The 17,578-nt window shown below is 39.3% G+C and overlaps 1 protein-coding gene across 2 annotated transcripts in view; it reads left to right on the plus strand.

The window, feature by feature from the left end:
• Positions 1-17,578, plus strand: part of MAN1A1 (mannosidase alpha class 1A member 1) — a 236,454-nt gene that overhangs the window by 186,539 nt on the left and 32,337 nt on the right. For both annotated transcript variants that reach the window (XM_007521293.3, XM_060190533.1), the window contains exons 7-8: positions 8,732-8,855; positions 12,281-12,374. In XM_007521293.3, coding sequence (XP_007521355.1) covers positions 8,732-8,855; positions 12,281-12,374 — 218 coding nt within the window. The remainder of the gene's footprint in view (positions 1-8,731; positions 8,856-12,280; positions 12,375-17,578) is intronic.

Raw genomic sequence — 17,578 nt, forward strand, 5'->3', positions numbered from 1 at the left:
TCTCTGATCTTCTTGATGAAAACTGTTCTAACAGGCATGAGGTTTTGATTTATGTTTTCATGGCAATATACTGGTTGGCCATTCTGATGTCCTTTGGGGGGGGGGGGAACCTATATAATTTTTCTGCCCAGCTTTCATTGGTTTGCTATTGAGAGCTCCACTTGTGGAACTTACGGCTTTAGACCACTTAAGTTTATGAGTGTAAGCTACATGATCAATTTAAAAAGAATGTTTCTTCTTAAATTTCCTAGAAGAAGGAATGTATATGGTAGGACTAAATGTAGGTTTCTACTATTCAGATGTCAATCATTAGTTGAAACCAATAACATAATCCTTTCATTGTTGCTTTTTAAATTTTATTAAATGAAGTATATATTGAATACCTCTGCTTTTTAGCACAACCTTAGAATCCAGTAGAAGTGAACAATCCTAGCTATTATTGCTATGGGAAGAAACTGTCAGAGAATTGAAAACTTAGTGCTTGTACTAATTCCATTTAGCTTGATCTGCAGATCATCTGTTCACCCATAGAATGAAAGGCAGACAAAAAAGAGGAATACACAGCTAAATTTCACTGTAGTCTTGATCCTGAAGTATTGTATTATAATGTTGATATGTATTATTAAACTCTTAAGATAATGAATTCTATTTTAAGGCCCAAAAAAAGGAAAAGAATTTCTGGGAAAACTAATATTAATAAATTAGGATTTCTTAAGGTAGAATATACTACCCTTCGGTTCTATCCTGAGGTTTATTAGAAAAATGTCTGGAGAGGCCAAGTGGTGGCAGTCTTCTTCTTCTGGCGTTTGCCCTTCTTCTGTAGCCAGTCAACAGCATCAGGTTGAGCCTGATGTAAAGTTTCGAGACCTCCTTTGAATCTGGAGAGGTGGCAGTCGTTGACTATGTGGGTCATAGTCTGTCTGGAGCCGCAGGGGCAATTCGGGTCGTCTCTGGCTCCCCAGCGATGGAACATAGCGGCGCACCAGCCATGGCCTGTTCGATAGCGATTGAGGAGGGCCCAATCATAACGTGCTAGGTCAAAGCCGGGTTGACGCTTGCAGGGGTCTGTGATGAGGTGTTTGTTCTTTACCTCAGCTGACTGCCAGCTCTGTTTCCAAGAGACTGGAACAGAGAAGTTCAGTGTAGGCGTAGGGGACCAGACTGGGTGACGAGACGTCAAGCGTTCGACAGGGTGGGCGAAGATATCCGCGTATATTGGCAGGTCCGGTCGAGCGTAGACGTGAGAAATGAACTTAGATGATGCCACATCCCGACGAACATCTGGCGGGGCGATGTTGCTAAGAACTGGCAGCCATGGAACCGGGGTGGAACGGATGGTTCTAGAAATGATCCTCATGGAGGAATATAATTTGGAATCGACCAAGTGGACATGGGGGCTACGGAACCATCCTGGGCACAGTATTCTGCAGTGGAATAGCATAATGCCAGAGATGATGATCGTAGTGTGGAAGCGCTCGCGCCCCATGAGGAGCTGGCCAGTCTTGCAATGATGTGATTCCTCGCGCCCACCTTTGCTGCAGTTTTTATGAGATGTTTGTGAAATGACAGAGTGCGATCGAGAGTAACGCCAAGATAGACTGGCTGGGCTTCATGCCGGATTCTCGTACCGCCAAGCTGCACATTAAGCTCACGCGAGGCCGAGGCATGGTGTAGATGGAAAACAGATGATACCGTTTTTGCAGTGCTAGGGATTAGTCGCCATTTTTTTACAGTAATCAGATATCAGAGACATGTCTTTCGTGAGTGTTTCCTTGAGGATGTCGAACTTGGATGCCTGAGTTGCATAGCAGATGTCATCGGCGTAGATGAACTTCCTTGAAGAAGTTTCTGGGAGGTCATTGATGTAAATATTAAATAGCATAGGAGCCAGAACAGAGCCCTGGGAGAGGCCACTTGAGACAAGTCTCCATCTGCTAGACTTGTCACCCAGATGCACCCGGAATCTTCTGTTTTGGAGAAGAAACGATATAGTGTTGGCCACCCATGGAGGCAGGCATCTTGAGATCTTGACTAGGAGACCATGGTGCCAGACCGTGTCATAGGCTGCTGTGGGATCAACAAAGACAGCACCCGTCTTTAAATTCTTCTGGAATCCATTTTCAATGTAAGTTGAGAGGGCCAGGGCTTGTTCGCAGGTAGATCTTCCTGGGCAGAAACCAGCTTGGGCGGGTGATAGGAATTTCTCTGTAAGAGGAGAAATACGTGACAGAAGCAGCCTCTCAAGGAGTTTGTAACACACGGAGAGGAGAGAAATTGGTCTATAGCTGGCGGCCAGTGTTGGGTCTTTCTTTGGTTTCAAAACTGCTATTATCTTCGCACGACGCCAAATTTTGGGCATAGATTTGGATTCCAAGATGTGGGACAGGAATGTAGTGAGCCACTTCTTTGCTGCGGGGCCCAAGTTAAGAATGAGTTCTGGGGTGATGTTATCATAGCCAGCAGCCGTTCCCGGTTTAACCCTCTTCAAAGCGTCTTCCAGTTCAGACAATGTAAAGGGAGAGAGTTTTGGAGATGGACAAGATAAACGGAAGTGGGATGACCACTCATGGTGGCAGTGAGCATACACATTACTAAGTACAGTGATTTGGGTTTGAGCCACCACTACCCAAATGAAGGGGTGACATTTCGCAAGTGCTGAAGCAGGTCTTCAGGCATCTATATTCCTCCCTCTTTATATCCCTCTCCCTTTCAGTTTCTCTCTTGCCTTTCAAATAAAATAGAAAGAAAGGGGGGAAAAGGAGAAATTTGCCACCAGGAACGGTGAATTTATAGTGCCAGCTCCAAGCCACATCAATAACCCTGGTGATTTAAGGAAAAGGAAGGAAGGAAGGAAGGAAGGAAGGAAGGAAGGAAGGAAGGAAGGAAGGAAGGGAGGGAGGGAGGGAGGGGAGAGAGAAAGAAAGGAAGGAAGGAAGGAAGAAGGGAGGGAGGGAGGGAGGGAGGGAAGAAGAGAGAGGGAGAAAGGAGAAGGGAAAAAGAAAGGAAGGAAGAAAGTCAATCTGGAAATGCAGGCTTATTTATAACTATTTTCCACTCCTAAAGGATTTGATATAATTATTTACAACAAATGAATTTGGGTTGTTGCAAGAGTTTTAGAGGTTACCAGGTGTAGTGGGATATAGTGAGCCCACAATGGAGATAGATGTAACCTTATAAATTACAGACATTTATGCCTCTAATACTCATTCCTAAATTCATCCTTGTCACGAGATTAGTCATTTAAACAAAAATCATCAGTTAAATCTATGTAGGCATTCTTATGTTAAAATAAATTAGCTTCAAAATAGAACTGGACACACCAATAATTTATAATAGTGAAAAACTTTTATGTAAAACAATTATCCTTAAGAAATATTCTTGGAAATGTATATTTAAAAGAACATGTAGAATATGATTCTTTTGAATCATATGAATATGATTACATTTTTGTATAAAATGGAGTTTTTTCAGTATATATATATGTATATATATATATATACATATATATATATATATATGCATTCCCTCACTTCCTAAATGTGTAAACACACTTTATGAAAGTATTCAAACGTTTTCTCATTAGTTCTGCCAGCCATTTTAGTGATGTCCTCAAACCTAACAATAAGCTATTTAAATTAACCAAAGGATAATAAGAAAACAGATTTTGGGGGCTATTGTTCTCTCTCCCTTTCTAGAATCCCCATTCCCTCCCAATTTCTCTATCCTGTTAAATAAAAATAGAACAAAAGGAAAGGAAAAAATGGCTGCCTGGATTCATAGTGCTGGCATCACAGTGCAGGAAGGAAGGGAGGGAGTAAGAAAGGGAGGAAGGAAAAGTAGAGGGAACAGGAGCAGAGAGGAAAAATAGAAAAAAAGATTTTGTCATCTTTGGACATAAGGAGAATAGGAAACTTGGAAAGATTGCTCCTGTCTGAGTTTTTGCAGTCCCTAGCCTCTCAACCAACCCAAGATATAAGAACAAAAGAATTGAGATGAGAATAAACTATAATTATATCTCAAACACCTATAAAGTAGTATAGTAATAATTCTCTCTTTTTTTGCTAAATAAGTAAACATTATTTAGATCCTTAGTTAAAACATTTAAGTGTGGAAATTCATTAAAGAATTAAGTCACAGGCTGCTGCTCAGAGAACAGCTAAATTAATACAGTTAACTAAACACCTTTTTTAAAACTATAGCCCTTGGAATACTAGTACCGTAATTTCTGTGAAAGAGTTGAACTAGAGTTTTGATCAGTCTTAGAACTCCAGTGCCTGGAGTTACCCAACTCTTAGTGAAGTCTTAACAATAAATTTGCAAGATCAGTTCTGTAAGAGGACTTTTGGGCCCGAGAGCCTTGATGCATGATGATGTAAAAGGACTGAAATTGGAGGTGAGGGTGTTTTTAGAGTATCTGGTCTTTTGGATTGAGTTTCTTTTTGTTCCCTCCATTTGCGTACATAAATACTTTCCCTTAATGTACAGATGTAGGGAAAAGCAGCGGTTAACTACAAGGAGTAGCCTGCATCCTGGTATGAACTTGAAGGAAACTCGTTTGCTGGGGTCAGCTAGTCAGAAATTATTCGGACAAGAATCCTCAAGAAAATTCGTTGTTGTTCTCTTTCACATAGAATAGCAAAAGGAAGAGTGAATTGAAATTACAGCTAGTCAAGGCTGCTTTATACTGCTTATTGCTTTGCTTCTCTTCATCTGTGTTGCATTTGATTAAATTGTTTATGCTAATGATTTGGGCAGCCACTATGACATATAACTTTAGGTACCTCAATTTAATATTATTTTGAAGGGAATAATCCAGGAACAACCCTCTAGTTACTTAATTCATTACATGCTCCACAAAAAGAGTTAGCAGCTCTTTCCTGGGACTCAAACATGAATAGAATAGCATCATTAGTACTATAGTTCCTTTCTCTGATGCTATTAACCACTCCCAAGAGAGATAGGAAAAACATTAAAATGTCCATTACTTATCAGAAGTATGAGGTCAGTAAATAACTATACCTTCTTGCTTTTGAGTGCAGCAGGATGAAAAAGCATTACTACTGTTAATAAATTGTCGTGACTAGAGCAACAAAATAAAATTCTAGTTTTTAAAAACAAGCAGAGCAACTCAGTTCTTTAGTGCATCACCCAAATCAGTTTATTTTGTTGTGCTGTCTTATTTTTAAACATTGCATTTGTAGAATACTAAAATTTTAAATTAAATTAAAAATTTAAATGTATGCATTAAATAATACTTCAATATAAAATAGGAGAACTGAGGATTGGTGGAAAGAGTTATAAATGAAATTAGGGTGATACAAAAGTTTGAAGTTCCATTCCAGATTTCTTTGAACCAAACTCTTGGCAGCTCCCCAAATCATGCTAATTGCCTTTTTGTGTATACATTTCCATATGCTGACACATCAGTTTGGCTTAAAATGGAGTCATTATAACATGATTGGGAATATTGAAGTATTCTTCCTTTTTATGCCTGCCTTATGGAACTAATAGGAGTTTTAACACAAACTGTTATTTTATCTTTAAAATATTTTTCTAAAATATTATCAGTGTTTATAAAACTGATACGTTAGAGTGACACAACTGCACTTATGATTCTCAAACTGAAGTTTAGAACATTTTAAACCCCTACTCCCTCAGATGAGATTTGCTTTAACATAAAGATTTGGGAAGCTTAATGTTCAGTATCATCAAAATAGTCTAATTCCCAGACTAAGAGAGAACTTTCTCTGGACTCATTTCCCTTTATCACAAACCCACTGTCTTGGTATCCAATGTCTGCTGTCCATGTATACATTTGTTATTTTAGAAATTCAAGCCATGAAATATATAGACTCCTCAGTATACTTGCAGAAATTAAAAGACAAGAAACCAGGAGGTAGTCAAGTAGATAAAGCATTTACTCTGAAGCATAAGGTTCCAAGTTTGATCCCCAGCATTCCATGTGCCAGAGTGATTCTCTGATTCATTCTCTCTCCTCTCTCTCATTCTCTCTCTCTCCCTGTCAGTTTGTCCCCTCACCCTCTCTTCCTTCTCTCCTCCCCTCCTTCCCTCTTTCCTTCCATCCCACCTTGTTTTGAAAATTATAAGTACACAAAAATATCATAGAATTATGTATGAGTGACCAAAACTTGATCCAGACTCAGTGCACATTGTTGTACAAATTGGCAGCTATTTCTCCAACACAAACATATTTTATCTGTGACTGCCCGTAGTACGTGTCTCATGGTCTCCAATAGTTCTATGTCTCCCATTCTTTGTGACTTTGCTAAGGAAAGGCAGGTGACTATATTTCATACCTAGATTTTATAATAATGACATCTCTTGATTTCTTGATATCCTATGGTAAATCATACTTAAGTCAGTGTAACCATTGTTCTTATAATTTTGTTAAAATACGTATATTGTGTGAGCTGAAAATGGTAACCAAAGCCATACTGTCATATAAACATATCATTATTCTTAGCTCAACTTTCTATCAGCATCACATATACTTTTCTGGGGATTTTAATGTTCTTGCTTCTTATGTAATTAGACAACTATTGAAAACACTGTTGTCCTTCTGGGTAGATGTGTTCAAAGAAAGAAGAAATATGTACCCCCTTTTCAGTCTCCCTTTTTTTTTAATAGATTGAAAAAATGTGACTATATCTCAACTTTTCTTTTGGCTCATTTAACAGGAGAAGCAAATATGTGGGTACAACAATTTGAATTTTAGACTAGTATAAATACACTGCTTAAATTTTGTGTCTGAGGATGCCATCCCACCCTTTAATACCCTGAACTGAAAAGAACCAGTTAGCCACTGTCTGATAATGAGGGTGGGTTTCCCCAGCTTTCTGTTCTCTGATCCCCTGGATAAATTGCCTTTGCTGTTCATTCAGATTGTGGTTTTGCCTTGTGTATCAGCTCTGTGTTTAATAATTTCTCCAAAACTGAGAAAGTTGTAGTTGTGTTTACTAGGCCATTGACTTTGGTCCGTGATAAAATGGTTGGAATTAAATAAATGTGTCAGGACAGCAAATTACAGTGTACAGTTACCATATGTGACTAAAATCTGATGGTAGCTGTTTATCCTATTTAGATGATTGGATGTTTTTTATCTAAGCCAAACATGGGGGGAAAAAAGAAAGAAATAAAAATCCTAACTCACACATTTCAGAATCTAATAAATATAAGACATTTTCTAAAATAAATAAATATATGCTTTTCATATATCTTTTGTTTCCACTGATTTTTTTTTTAACTAGGTAACTGTAAGTCTACATTTCAGAACAAAGTCTAGATTTTTCTTTAAAATGGAACAGAATAAGAGTGAATCCTACCCAGAATTTTTGATTATTATTATAGCTTTCTTTTTTCTAGCATACTTTAGCAACACGGCAGCAGAATGATAGGACTATAAGAATTTATCCAGAGTTATGAAAGATATAAGACAAAAACAAAGGAGGGTAAAAAATACACATCTTAATGGCTCAAACTTGAACTGAGAGCGAAGTGAAGTTCATAAGCCTCTAATATCAGACCTCAGTTCATACTGAAAGTCTGCTGCCATGTTGCCTTCTCGCCACTCACTACTTACTCAGTGCTTCCTTTCAGGCTTATCTTTCAAGAATCAACTCAGGAATCTCTTTCTTGAAGCCATGGTGAATTGCATTTTCATCTCTTAAGTGCCTGCAGGCATCTAACACTTACCTAGACATTTATTATATCCAGTTGAAATAATTTCTGCTTGCTTCTTTCTTTCTCTCCTTACACTATAAAGCCTCTAAGAAAATTTTTTCATCACAATCATCATTCTAACACAGTGCTTTGCACACATCTAAACTAAAAGCAGAAGGAGCATTTTCAGCTCTATATAATGAAATTCATTGGTCAGAAATGTATCTGAATATTTTATTCAAAGTATCACATATGTCTTGACATTTTTAAATGGATCTCCAGAACGTTGTACCTGAGTATGATTGTGTGTCAAGCATGTATGTGTGTTTAGGACTCTCAAAAGCATGTCTCTAAATGAGCCATTGGCCAATAAATTCATGCATTTGACCCTTTGCATATCTGAATTACATAATCCTGTTGAAATTATTGAATATAGACTCAATAGATTATGTTGGGTGAATGCATTAGAAAATATATTACTCGGGGAAATAATATACTTGTTATTCAAACAGACTTTCATGCCTGAGGCTGAGTTTCCAGGTTCAGTCCCATACATAACCATAAACCAGAGCCCAGAGTGCTCTGGTTAAAAATAAATAAATAAATAGGTAGTCAGTGGTGCTTCTGCTTAAGCACACACATCACCAAGTGTGAGGACCTGGGTTCAAGCCCCAACTTCCCATCTGGAGGGCGGACACTTCAAGAATGGCGAAACAGGTCTACAGGTTATCTGTCTTTCTTTCCTTCTCTGTATCTCCCCTCCCTTCTCAGTTTCTCTCTGTCCTGTCAAATAAAATCGAAGGGAAAAAAAAAAGAGGAAAAAATGGCTGCTGGGAGCAGGATTTGTAGTGCCAGCAACAAGTTCAAGCAATAACACTAGTGACAATAAAATTAAAAAAATAATTTTTTAAAAGTGTCCTCTGGGAACGGTGAACCCTGATGGTAAAAAAAAAAAAAAAAAAAGTAGGGGGGATAAAATTCTACTATTTAGAGATGTGAAACTTGCAGTTAATCTAATCGTGACTTTTATTTTTTAATCTCTTCTTTTTAGTGGGATTGGAAGGAACTGGCCCTGGGCTTCCGGAGGCAGCAGTATTTTGGCAGAATTTGGAACTCTGCATCTGGAGTTTATGCACTTGAGCCACTTATCAGGAAACCCTATCTTTGCTGAAAAGGTAAGAAGCTCTACTAGGCCTTGATTTGCAGATCAGTACTTGTGAGAAACAAAAACAAAAAAATAATCTCTTCTGGGAGATTTATTAATATTGGATCTGGAAAAGAACACCTGACTCAGTGTAACACAGCTCTCTGTAACTTCATGTGACATTTAGTATTTCATCTAACTAAACTGAAACCTAGTTTTCCATGACATCCTAAGTCAGTGTAAGAGAGTTCTCTGAATTTGCTGGGAAATTGTGCCGATGCAGTCACATCTGCCATGTTGTCCCCTCGGGCTACTGCTAGTTCCCAGGAGAGTTGGGACATTCTCAGAGTCTCAGAGCGCCTGTTCGCCATGTTGTGCCCTCAGGGCACTGTCTATTCCCCTCCCCTCCCTTCCCCCCCCCTCATTCTCGCGAGAGCTACTCCCATAAAAGCCCTTCTTCTACCGCACCTCTCTCTCTTGCAGGCTTCTTCACTTCGGTGTTTAGACACAGGAAAGGTTACTGCGTGAGGCGGCCATTTTGGCTACCTCCACATGGCCCAACCTGTTTCTCTCTCACCCAACTCTGAGGTGCCAGCGCAAATAAAGATTTGTGTTTCCTCTTCGCTCAGGATCTCCTCTCTCTCTTCTCCGCGGCACAGCCCGACATAAATTTCTCAAGAGAAAGTCACTATCCTCTATGATTTTTTTTTCATCTGAAATAGTATAATGTTGTTCCAGAGAGATAGCTCATTGTGTAGAGTACATGCTTTGCCATTCTTTTGGCCTACGTTTGATCCCCAGCACCAAATGTAAGTGCCACACTATTGGGGAAACTTCAGTGTTCTCCCTCTCTGCCTGAATGGAAAAATAAATAAGTATATAGTCAGGAGAGGTGAAAATTATGCATGTGTATGTCCCTAGCTCAAGTAAATAAATAAACAAAAGAATAGTATAATTAAGTGAATAAACAGTGTGAACCAAGTATGTGAAAAACTTAATTTTTAAAAATAGCCAGTTAGTTCCATAAGTGAGAACCAGAACATTATCCTGGTATGTTTGGTACCAGGGACTCCAACTGGGAACTTCACATTTCTCGGCCTTTTGGACCTCACATTTGTAAATCCTGCTCTGCCTCCCAGGCTGCATTCAAAGTATTATTCAGCTGCCCAATTGAGTCAGTTTCTAATTTCCCAGAAATAAAACATATATATTTGGACAAATTCATATTTATCCCATAACTCTGTCCACTTCTCAGCTTATCTTTAAAGCAAAATACCTTGGGAGAATTATTTCTGTTGTCTTCTCTTCTGTCTCTCACTTTCTTGCTTTTTTTTTTTTTTTACTTTATATTTATTTATTTTCTCTTTTGTTGTCCTTGTTACTTTTTAGTTGCTGTAGTTATTATTGTTGTTGTTACCGATGTCGTCATTGTTAGATAGGACAGAAAGAAATGGAGAGAGGAGAGGAAGACAGAGAAGAGGAGAGAAAGATAGATACCTGCAGACCTGCTTCACCGCCTGTGAAGCGACTCCCTTGCAGGTGGGGAGCCGGGGGCTAGAACCAGGATCCTTACACCAGTCGTTGTACTTTGCACCACATGCACTTAATGCATTGTGCTAACCCTGACTCCCGCAACTCTTTATTTTTTAATTGAGGGGCTAATGCTTTACAGCACAATCATTTATACTTCTCCGTTTATTAAAGGACATTCTCCCTTCCACTGAGACAGCTTGCCTGTCTCACTTACCAGTGGGGACCAGAGTTTCAGACCCACTGTCATTCTTACTTTTCATCTTCCTTGTCCTCAGACTGTGTGGCATTTTTGTTCACTTCCTTCTCAACGATACTCTCTGGTTTTGGTTGCAAGCACACAATACTTCCCTAGTTTGACTGCTTCTTCTCAAGTACTCCTCCTCAGTCTCTACTGGGGTTTTTCTCCTGCTTTAATCTCTAGATGTTGTAAAATTCGTGGACCCAAGCCAGAACCTCTTCTTTTTGTATTTACTTCTTCCATTATTCTATTCATTCTCTTGACTTCACATATTACTTACATACTTTTGACCTCAGATGTATAATTCCAATCTTAACCTGTCTTCGGAACTGCAGAATTTATGTCCAACTATTTAACACTTCCACAAAGATGTCTAATAGACATCATTCACTTAAAAATGTCTCAAATTCAAGCCCCAGATGCTCTGTTGTAGACTTTATAATTCTTGGTAAGTGGTACTTGGATTCAGGCCAGTGACTTAGACTAAAAATCTTGAGATTATCCTAGGTTTTTCTTCTGGATGACCTCCATGTCTAATCCATCAAGAAATCCTTGAATTCTGTCCCATTGCTTCTGCTATCACCGTGACTCAAAGCCTCATCATTTCTTTATTTTTTATCTTTTTTTAATCAGTGATTTAATAATATTTGACAAGATGGTGGGATAAGAGGGGTACAGTTCCATACAATTCTCACCACTAGAGTTCCGTATCCCCTCCCCTCCATCGAAAAGTTCCCTATTCTTTGTCTGGGAGTATGCACCAAAAATCTTTATGGGGTACAGAAGGTGGGAGGTCTGGCTTCTGTAATTGTGCCTCTGCTGGTCATGGGCGTTGACAGGTCAATCCATACCCACAGCCTTGTAGGGATAGAAGCTTCATCTTTTTTTACCTGGGGGCTGGAGATGACATGCTAGGTTAAGCACACATGTTACCAAGTGCAAGGAGTTGGGTTGAAGCTCCTGGTCCCCACCAGTGGGGTGGGGACAGAGGGGGAGGTTTACGAGTGATGAAGCAGTGATGCACTCTCTCTTTCTCTTTCGCTCTCACTCTCATTCTCTCTCTTCATCTCAGTTTCTCTCTGTCCTGTCAATAAACAAATAACATTCCTTACCTGGTCTCTGTTGTGCCTGCCTGACTGCTGCATCCTCCCTTGTATTTTGATGACAGGACTGTAAAAGCTCAAGCCCGCCAAGCCTACTCTCTTCTCACAGCCTTTGCTCTGTCCCTTTCTCTGCTTAGTTTGCTCTCCTTCATTTTCAACATGAATTGCTCCCTCAGTTCCAAAATTTTCTGCTCACTGTCCCACCAGCCTCCCTACACTGCCCTTAGTCACCACACATCAAACTGTATGTAACCTTAAATAACAATGTGTTCCATTTCTTTTCTTTTTTTTTCATAACATGTACCACATGATATATTTATTTGCATTATATTATTAGGGTGCAAATTCCAAGAGGGTAATGACTTTGGACTTTTCACTGGTAGATCCCACATTCCTTCTGTGGTATCTGGTGCCAGTGTCTATATGCACATGCCATTATTTTTTCAAAATGGTGGCAACTATCTTTGTTCTAATTCTTCATCATTTAAATTATTTTTTCCAACATGGGAAAATGTAATAAGAAAGAAAAAAATGGAACAAAATTGTTAGATTTTCATAGTAATAATTAAGTTTTTCTTGCAGGTGATGAATGTTCGGACAGTACTAAATAAGCTGGATAAACCTGAAGGTCTTTATCCTAACTATCTGAACCCCAACAGTGGACAGTGGGGCCAATGTGAGTCAAGATTTGCATTATTTGATGATATTATGGTACACTGTGGTACCCATCATTGTTTAGTCACAAAGAAAAGGAGCTCAAGTGAGAACAAATGTGCTTATGGAATTAAAAAAAAAAAAAAAAAAAAGCAAAATGGCAGTCACTTGTCATAAGACAGACTGTAAGTGCTGAACTATCATTATTTGCTTTTTCATCCATAACTATAAGCATGATGACATAAAAACAGTTAAAAACCATTCATCAGGAAGGAAAGATATGAACAAGGTCGTGTGGAAATCTTAGCCTGTAATAGGGTGGTCACATGTGTAGAAGGGAAAATCATTCATTTGTACTAGTGACTAGCAAGGTTTTACACACTGGAGTTCGATTATTATGCCCCTAACATTTACTCTTTGCTTGACTATGAGATGTGAGAGGAATTTGAATTTTTAGAAAGTTGGAGAACACACAGGATATTTCTCTATTTAATTCTGAAACATCAAATAAAGATTTCTTGTCAGGAGAGTTACTTTTAGAGTAAAAGAAAACATTAGACCAGAAGTTCTCATTTTCAGATCTTTGGGGATTTTCACCAGGAATACAAAGATTCATAGTAGTTGAACGTGTCCTAAAGCCAATTTGGAAAAACTGTGCTAGATTAAGCAGCGACTGAGAGAAAGTAAAGAATATTAAGTGAGATGCGTAGCTGTGCTTAGGGTGTTAGCAGTGACTTTAAATTTTACTCAGTTTGAGATTTTTCTATCTAAATATCACATTCTGGCATGATCATGCCTCATTCTTTTTCACTCTTCCTTGAAAAATACTTCTCTTCCCTACTCTTTCTCTAAAGTAGTCAAAGAAGTTTTTTAGGCAAAAACAGGGGAGAAGGAGTTTGAGTAAGAGGGACTAGGAGTAAACAGGCCAGAAAACAGACTCACTGCCCCCATACAAGTACTTTTTCTTAAAGAGGAATTTAATTTGGGGGGCGGTGCAGGCAGTGGTGCATCCAGTTAAGTACACATAGCACTGAGTGCAAGGATCCCAATCCGAGCCCTTGTTCTCCACCTACAGGGGGATCACTTTACAATCAGTGAAGCAGGTGTGCAGGTGTCTATCTTTCTCTCTCCCTCTCTATCTCCTCCTATGTCAATTTCTCTCTGTCCAATCCAATAAAATGGAAAAAAAATGGCTACCAGGAGCAGTGAATTCATAATGCAGGCATGGAGCCCCAACAATAACCCTGGGGGCAAATAATAATAATAATTTAATTTTTATTAGTGGTTTAATACCTATTTATAACATTATGCAATAACAGGTATAATTCCATACTTTTCCTACCACTGGAGTTCTGTGTCCCGGTCCCTTCCACTGGAAACTGCATTAGGTCTTCCAAGACCACAGATATGGGTTGACTATTATTTCTATAACTGTCTGTATATATATATATATGCCCATTTTTTTTCCTATGGCCCTGCTTTCTCTTCCTAAGCCACACATAGTACTTCTGAGTGCCCTTCCTTTTTTTCCCTTCCCCCTCTTCTCTCTCCAGGTCTCAGTTTACATAGTTTGATAGAATTGAAGTTCAGAGCCCTCTGGTCCTCTCCCCTGAATATTTACCCTTTGGGGAATATAGATCACAGTTCTTTAAGGGGTGCAGAAGTTGGCAGGTTTGGCTTCTGTAATTGCTTCTTTGCTGGACATGGGCGTTGGCAGGTGGATCCATACCCCCAGCCTGTTTCTGTCTTTCCCTAGTGGGATAGAGCTCTGGACAAGTGGGGTTCCAGGACTCATTGGTGTCATCTCCCCAGGGAGTTCAGGATGAAATTGTAGTAGCCTTCACAACTTGGTGGCTGTGGCTTAGTGAATTTCTGGAGAGATCCTGCTTGTATTTTGTTGAGTTTTCAGATGATTTTTCTTTTTTTTTTTTTTTTCCTAGTTTATCAGGAGTGTGATCTGAAATGGCTCCTACTCCATACCCACACCTCCAGAAGTCCCTGAGCATAGCTTCTTAAGTCTTAAAGGGTCCCTCCCTCACACCTTTCCAGTCCCCTCAAATTTAATTTTTTTAATGTGCTAAAAACAATGTCGACTGAGACTCTAAAACTATAATCTCAATGTTACTAATTATCCTGAAGTGTTGTCTGTAGATCAGATGTTTCTAGGGCCTTTTGAGAGGTTCATAAGGCAAAAGCTACTTTTATGATAATAGAACTTTCTGCCAACACATAAATACTCTTCTAATAAGTGCAATGATGCTATAAATTGGCATATCTTGATATTGTATAACAAAATGTGTCAACAGATCCATTGGAAGTCCAAGATACACTGTGATTTCAATCTAATACTTTATGATACTGTTAACTCTGATATAGGACCTAATTCCTCATTATAGCCAGTAAAAGATTTGGTTTTTGTTTGTTTTCCTTTTGTTCCTTTCCACCGGGACATCACTGGGGCTTTGTACCCTTCAAGGCTCCACTGTTTCTGGCAAACTATTTTTGTTGTTGCTGTCTTTTTTTTTTTTTTCAGGGAGAGACTGCAAGGCAGAAAGGGAGAGGGGGAAACGAGAGAGAAGGGAGACCACAGCACAGCTTTACCACTTGTGAAGCTCCCCTGTTGTATAGTGGCTCCATGTGGTGGTAGGGATAGAGGGGAGTCTCAAAGCTGGGTCCTTGGACATGGTAAAGTGTGCAGTATACTGAACAAGATGCCACTGTGACAGGAAAAGAGAGGCAGGACACCTGAGGAAATCAGCAAGAAGCAAGTTTATCGATGCTGGTAAGCCCAGAGGGTGTTCACCCCAATTCTGGTCCCCGACCAAAAGCACCTGGCTAAGCATACATTTTGCAGTTCTTTAAAACTGATGTAGTTACACTCTGATTGGCACCTACACACAGCAAGGTTTGCTTGCTAACTGGAAAGAACAAGAAGAAAACAGGCAGGGTAAGGTGGGGGAGGTGGCAGAGGGGAAATAGCCACAGAGGAGCTAACTGACTGTGTTCAGCTAAGTTTATTGAAGCAAAAGTCACCGATATTTTTTTTTTACCCTTCAGATTTTGAAAGAGTAGTTTTTCCAATCTCATCCTGCCGCATTCTTTAGTTTTCCAGAATCACTCTTCTATACTAATACTGACTAGTTAAAGGTTTTAACCTATAAAAAAAAATCCAACCATTGTTACAGTACCAAAGAGAAATATAGAAGTCAATTGAAAAGATTATTTAAATACCTTTTCACTCTGTAAGGCTGAATTTTCTTCATATATTTTAGCTGGTCCAACATATAACCAGAGACGGAATATAGAGCAGGTCTGAGAATTCAGCCCTCTCCTAGGAAGGCACATATTAAAGAGGTTTGCAAATGTAGTATAGTGTCAGTCTTCTCAGTAACTGATTTTTGTTTTGTAAAATTTTTTCTATAAAAGCCATTCTACGGTAACATGATGAATCTATTATTATTATTACTTAAGTAAATTAGTTACACATTCTAAATTATGTTTTGATTCCCAACATGGTAAATGGAGGTAGATTCTAAAATAAGTTATTTGAAGTGCCAGCTAATTTTTAAGATTATCACGGGAGCAGTAGGGATACTACCATATTTACAATAAAAACAAAGCTTGAGTAGCTTTCTAAATACAAGATGGCTAGTGATGTTTCTTAGAAGGACAAGTGTTTTTTAGAGTTTTCCTGATGAATGAAAGATTTCAAAAGCTAAAGAAAACTACTCATGACTTACTGGATCATCTCCTGTAATGTGGGATTTAGAGGTTTCTATATAGAGACAGAAAGAATCAATTATTCTGGGACATCCCTGCTTTACTTTCTGGGTCACCGGTACACTATGTATTTGGCCACATATTTTGACACAAAGAACCTTTTGTGTCTTGATTGCTTATGGACCGATTTCTTCATGAGACAAAGGACAAGAGTGGTGAGTCCAGAACCTCCTCATACCATCCTTCATCTCATATTCCAGCCACAAGGAAAACTCACTTTTTTTTTAAAATTTTTTATTTAAGGAAGGATTAATGAACAAAAACATAAGGTAGGAGGGGTACAACTCCACACAATTCCCACCACCCAATCTCCATAACCCACCCCCTCCCATGATAGCTTTCCCATTCTCTAAGCCCTCTGGGAGCATGGACCCAGGGTCGTTGAGGGTTGCAGAAGGTAGAAGGTCTGGCTTCTGTAATTGCTTCCCCGCTGAACATGGGCGTTGACTGGTCGGTCCATACTCCCAGTCTGCCTCTCTCTTTCCCTAGTAAGGTGTGTCTCTGGGGAAGCTGAGCTCCAGGACACATTGGTGGGGTCTTCAATCCAGGGAAGCCTGGCCAGCATCCTGGTGGCATCTGGAACCTGGTGATTGAAAAGAGAGTTAACATACAAAGCCAAACAATTTGTTGAGCAATCATGGATCCCAAGCTTGGAATAGTGGAGAGGAAGTGTTAGGGAGGTACTCACTGCAAACTCTAGTGTACTTCTGCTTTCAGGTATATATTTTGCAGTAGTTTATGGATACGTGTGCACATAAGTTCTCTCTCACAGAAACTGATGTATATCTAGGTTATGGGACTTTGTTAGAAAGTGAACTACCTGAGATGAAATTAGAGTGTACTATAAAAGGAAAGGTCTCACCCGAGTAATGAAGCTGAAGGGTTGTCATTCCACACGTGAAGTCTCTGGACACAGTCTGAGGTGAAGCATGTTGGGGTGGCAATCGTTGCGTTGGTTAGGTTGTGATCGGCGGATGCAATCTTATTTGGTTTGGATTGGGAGATGCATATGGGAAAGTGGGCCCTATCCAAGGGTTCCAGGACTGGGGGAAGTAGGGGCTCTATAGTGGAGATGTGAGGTTCCTGCTGTCTTAGGGTTCAAAAAGACAATCGATAGTTTATGTTATCATCACATTATTTGTTAATTGGGTTAACTTTGAAAAGTCCTTTTGTTATGGTTTGCTGTACAGTATCCACTATCTTGTATATAGCTGTGCTATTGGATGCTCCTAATCTACTTGGTCTAGGCTTTTGAGAGAGTCCGCGTATCAAATACACAGCCTATATATTAAAAGGATTCAGTTTGTGTTTTGAGAAACTTTGAGACATACAATTGATTTTTCCCCTCTCATATTAATTAACTAGTGATTTATATGTCTACCTTTTGCTAGGAGTGTACATAAACACCATTCCCACCACCAAAGGACTGTGACCCATCCCTCCCGC

The sequence above is a fragment of the Erinaceus europaeus genome, chromosome 4 (genome assembly GCF_950295315.1).
Source record: "Erinaceus europaeus chromosome 4, mEriEur2.1, whole genome shotgun sequence".
Classification (NCBI taxonomy): domain Eukaryota; kingdom Metazoa; phylum Chordata; class Mammalia; order Eulipotyphla; family Erinaceidae; genus Erinaceus; species Erinaceus europaeus.